General features: G+C 40.3%; 1 protein-coding gene across 1 annotated transcript in view; it reads right to left on the minus strand.

Annotated features, from left to right (window-relative positions):
* The window catches only part of LOC106868161 (uncharacterized), an 83,346-nt gene that overhangs the window by 2,139 nt on the left and 76,207 nt on the right, over nt 1-5,000 (minus strand). Inside the window, exons 8-11 of the mRNA XM_089340581.1 lie at nt 3,929-4,783; nt 2,597-2,732; nt 1,489-2,067; nt 134-330 (exon numbers count right to left, since the gene is read on the minus strand). Of these exons, the coding sequence (XP_089196707.1) occupies nt 134-330; nt 1,489-2,067; nt 2,597-2,732; nt 3,929-4,783 (1,767 nt within the window). The remainder of the gene's footprint in view (nt 1-133; nt 331-1,488; nt 2,068-2,596; nt 2,733-3,928; nt 4,784-5,000) is intronic.

Consider the following 5,000-nt stretch of genomic DNA (forward strand, 5'->3'; position numbering starts at 1 on the left):
CCATCATCATCACCATCATAATCGTCGTCATCATCATCATCACCATCATCATCATCATCATCATCATCATCATCATCATCATCATCACCATCATCATCGATAAGAAACAAAAACATGCAATATAAAAAGTCACCTTATAAATACAGAATCCAATCGGCTGGATGAGATTGTTCGCGGTCGAAGAGCCATGTCTGTAGTCTTGGAGGAGGGAAATGATCACGTGACTACGTCCGCTGAAAACTGTATCCAGGTCCGATTTCCATGCGTCTAATTTATGGACAGTCAGTAAAATCCTTGGGTTCTGATCCATGTCAAAGGAGTTGTTCCGTTCTATGGAAAAGAATTTATGTGAAAGCAATGCAAAATCAGTAGATACCTCTGTTAATATAACAGTGGACACATCATGGCATATCAATAATTACATAACATGACAGCAGTGGGCTGGAGGAATACAATGTCTGGCGCTATTTAGCTGCGATCCTTTACCTTCTGATTCCGAAACAAGCGTCGAGTTAACTGACTTTCATCCTTCCGAGGTTGATAAATAAAATACCAGTGAATATAAGGGTGGCACCTTGGGCAAGTGTCTTCTATTCTACTATAGCCTCGGACCGACTAAAGCCTTGTGAGTGGACATGGTAGACGGAAACTGAAAGAAGCCCGTCGTGTATATGTATATGTATATATATATATATATATATATATATATATATATATGCAATAATTATAATGATAGAGAAGAGAATACGGAGACTGGCACATCATGGAACATAGCTGAGAGCAACCACGGGACCTATCCGGGTAATATATCCCTCTAAACTCATATTAATATGTGTGTGTGTGTGTGTCTTTGCCTCCCACCAACGACTGACAACCGGTGTTGGTGTGTTTGCGTCCCGTAACCTAGCGGTTCGACACAAAACACCGATAGAATAAGTACCGGTCTTTAAAAAAATGCACTTAGGTTGATTCATTAGCCTGGGTGGTGTTTCTGTCTGACGTGACACATGTCAAAACACCAGCGGCTCAGAATCCCTTGCACCAATGATCCGAATGTGTTATAAATACATATTCGTTGTAAAGGAGAAGCTGGTCTTCTGTGACGAACACAACAGTGATTAGCATATTCACTTTCGAATTTGCTTAAACGCATAGAAATAAATATGCAAGCCATCGTACAAATTTAAAGTTGTTGCCTATGAAGTCGTTCTTGTACAAATGTGGCATTTTTGTCACAGTGGTATTATTAAACTTTGAATAAAGATTAAACAAAGCAGTAGCAAAGATAGACGGATTGGAAGAAGGATAAACAAACAATGAAAATTAGAGGGAAAGATTGATAAAAAATATATATAAACAGAGCAAAGAAATACTTAAATTAAGAAAAATTAAGATCGGAAGAAGAAAGAATAATAAAAAGAGAACAGGAAAGAAAGGAAGGAAGGGCGGGAGGGAGGAAGAAAGAAAGAAAGAAATGATTCTACTAACTAGTCCAGTTTCCATGGTAATTGACAAGTTGACTCCAGCGTCCAGTCGGGCAGAAATGGTCGACTTTACTGGCCAGAAAATTTGACTCTGAAAGGGAAGAAACCGTTCCGAGGGAGATGTTTCTGTGTTCATCCGTGATCGGAAGCAGTGTAGCAGTAGTAGTCGTAGCTGCGCCTGCGTCTATTCTGCTGGTGAGATCGGATACACTCTGAGAGCTCTCTCTGTTCGAATGACAAAAGAGATTTAATCGTTCATGACGGCCATATTTGCGAGTCGGTGGAGTCATCGAAGCTTGTTGCTGATGAGGTTGAGTGAAGCCACCGGAACTCGACTCGCTGTGTGTTCGATCGGGAGCACTGCGCAGGCGCACTTTCTTGACTTTGTTGACCAAAGCAATAAAGTCTGAGTTTCCATCGTTGCTTTGACTTGACTGAAGGTTCGTTTTAGTCGGGGATGTTGTGACACGAACTCCTTTCTCACTCTCGGACGATATCTTCCGTACTTGCGATGAGTTGTCAACGGTTAGTTCTGGTTTGGACGATTCTTCTCCTTCTTTCCGTATTTCCCGTTCTTGGATTCCTGAATAAAATAAGACAAATTTTATTGATTCAATTTGGGGTTATGTTATTGTCTGAAATTTACTCTTATGTGTAGAGCTTTGTTCATAGATGTGTATGTTTAGGTGTGTCTCCTTGAGGTCATGGGATTGCTTTTTAGTGGTTAACAAAAAGGATGTTGGTAGATCTAGGATGTGCCAAGTAGTTTTATTGGACTTAAATGGATTTTTGGTTTTATTGAACTTAATACTTTGCTTTGATAATGCAAAGAACGAAGGTTGAAAGTTTAGTCCAGTATAATGGAACATAGAATCAAAGATATACATACATACATACATACATACACACACACACACACACACACACACACACACACACACACACACACACACACACACACACATATATATATATATATATATATATATATATATATATATATTATCCACACATACCAGCACTACAGATACACTCATGTGTGTGTGTGTATATATATATATATATATATACGTAAGCATATAGACAAAGAGAATGCATGCTCTCAGTATTACCGGTCATCTGCGCGTCATGTGATAAATTCTTGCAGGTGTCATCTCTGACGTCATCAACATCGTCATCATCATCATCTTCGTCTGTGCTTAAGCAGCTCTTAAACAGCGTCTTCCCCCGCTTTTCTTCCGACTGTTTCTGTTGGGGATCAGATTGTGAGATGGGAAAAGAAAGGATAAGAGATTAAAAACAAGAAAAAAACAAACAAAACAACAACGACAGCGTAAGAGAATGAATAATGAATGAAGAGGGTGAGGAGGAGGAGGAGAGAGTAAATAGAAGGAAAAAGATGCTTTTGTGATTGTATGTGTGCTAAAAGGTGTGTGTTTGTGCGTGGGTGTGGCGTGAAGGTGTGAGTGAAAAACAATGGACTGACCCAGAGTAAGTGACCGCATAAAAATGTGTGTGGGAGAGAATGGATGTTATTGCTTTCCTGTGCGCACATACGTGCACGCTGGCAAACGCACGCACACATACGCTCACGCTCATACATGTACATATACATGCAGACATACATTCACACACGCACACATATATTTGCTTATCTATTTACAGGTATCCATTAACACCCCACCACACACATACATATTTACATATACATATAATTCAAATTGAGAGAACGGGGCAGGTAAAATTCAGGCTACATATGTTTCTTAACTAGTAGAACCTCGAAAGTAATAATTACTCAAAGAGGGGTACTCCACTCGCTACATATCGGGCCGAAGATACTATAGTCAAATGGATCCTTAATTATAACCAGTTCTGGTTTTGTTACGACGTCTTCTTATTCGAGACGCTCGATGCAAACAACAATGAGATCAAAGATGAAAAAAAAATGTGTAATGGGTGTTTATGACATATTTAAGAAGTATATTAAGAAGTATATTAAGGTCTTCGATCTCATTGTTGTTTACGTCTGTAGAAAATCTGTTGAGATAACTTTAACAAGTGATGTAACACTGCTAACACAGTAGAACACGGTATTGACTTATAAAAACATTTGATATACTTTGTATTGTATCATGGTTGCATAACGAAATACGGTGTCCCTCTGCGGGTCATTAATGTTATCTAAAAAAATATCCTTTTCTACTCTAGGCACAAGGCCTGAAATTTTGTGGGGAGGGGGCCAGTCGATTAGATCGACCCCAGTACGCAACTGGTACTTAATTTATCGACTCCAACAGGATGAAAGGCAAAGTCGACCTCGGCGTAATTTGAACTCAAAACGTAAACACATACGAAATACCACTAAGCATTTCGCCCAGCGTGCTAACGTTTCTGCCAGCTCGCTGCCTTGTGATTTTAAAAAATATCAAAAGATTTATACTTACTTTACTCGTAGGTTTTTCCGGTTCTCCTTTTGCTGAGGCAATTGGCTCTTCCGTGTCTCCTTCTATGGTCGCTTGTCGAAAAAACTGAATCGATGGACGCCGAGTTTGTTCTGTTTCGTTTTGCCCGCATGACGTCTTTCGTGGGACACTGAGACCCTTTTCAGCTTCTCTACTCTCAGAGCTGCTGACACCCACACCCGAATGGGCCTTTGTAGCGCTCTTAACCGTTATCTGACTCTTCTCCTTTAACTTCTCTTGTTCCCTGTAATATGACTGGTAGAGCGAAACACTTTTCGATCGAACCGAAGTAGTTTGGTTTGATTCTCCTTGGCTGGAACTGTCTCTGCTCATTGGTAGGCTACATCCGTCGAAACTCTTCGCTTTTTGAGTTTTTTGAAAGTCTCCCGTTTTTACAAAGTCAGAACTGCTGTCTGTGACTTCGTTGTTGTTTTTCCTCTTAATTCCAAAGGGAGCAAGTAAATCCTTATACGAGGACACCCAGCTGCTGTCCCCTAGGTTACTGACACTCTCACTGAGTGTGTCCCTCGGCAGATTCGCTGATTTCCCCCTAATTAAAGGCCTTGATTGTCTCCTTTCTCTACCAGGATCGGGTTTCGGTTCTTCGCCAGATTTTTCCGACACCAAAGGACTGCGTCCCGGGGGTTGATACGCCAGTTTCCTTTGGATTCCACTGATTGGACTGGAGGTCAGAGAACGATGGTGGTGTGGCTGTGATTCAATAAAGTCAGGAGACCTTGGACTGGAGCCGAGTTCGAACTGGAATACTTTATTGTTCGATGGGGAGAAGACGCTCCTGAACGAACCACCACTGTCGGGGCTTTCTTCTTGTCTGTCCTGCAAAATAAATAAATAAATAAATAAATAAATAAATAAATAAGTAAATGAAAAATATTATTGTAATTGTTATTATTATTATTATTATTATTGTGGCAATAAAAGAAAACAATTGGACGATACCTCTGTAAGTGTAGACCAGTGAGTGAGAAGGAATTGGAGAAAGCACTTGTTTCTGGGGTTTCAGGGAAATCTCGGACAGTGAGGTTCCTCGATT

The sequence above is a fragment of the Octopus bimaculoides genome, chromosome 23 (assembly GCF_046866305.1).
Source record: "Octopus bimaculoides isolate indiv1 chromosome 23, ASM4686630v1, whole genome shotgun sequence".
NCBI lineage: Eukaryota > Metazoa > Mollusca > Cephalopoda > Octopoda > Octopodidae > Octopus > Octopus bimaculoides.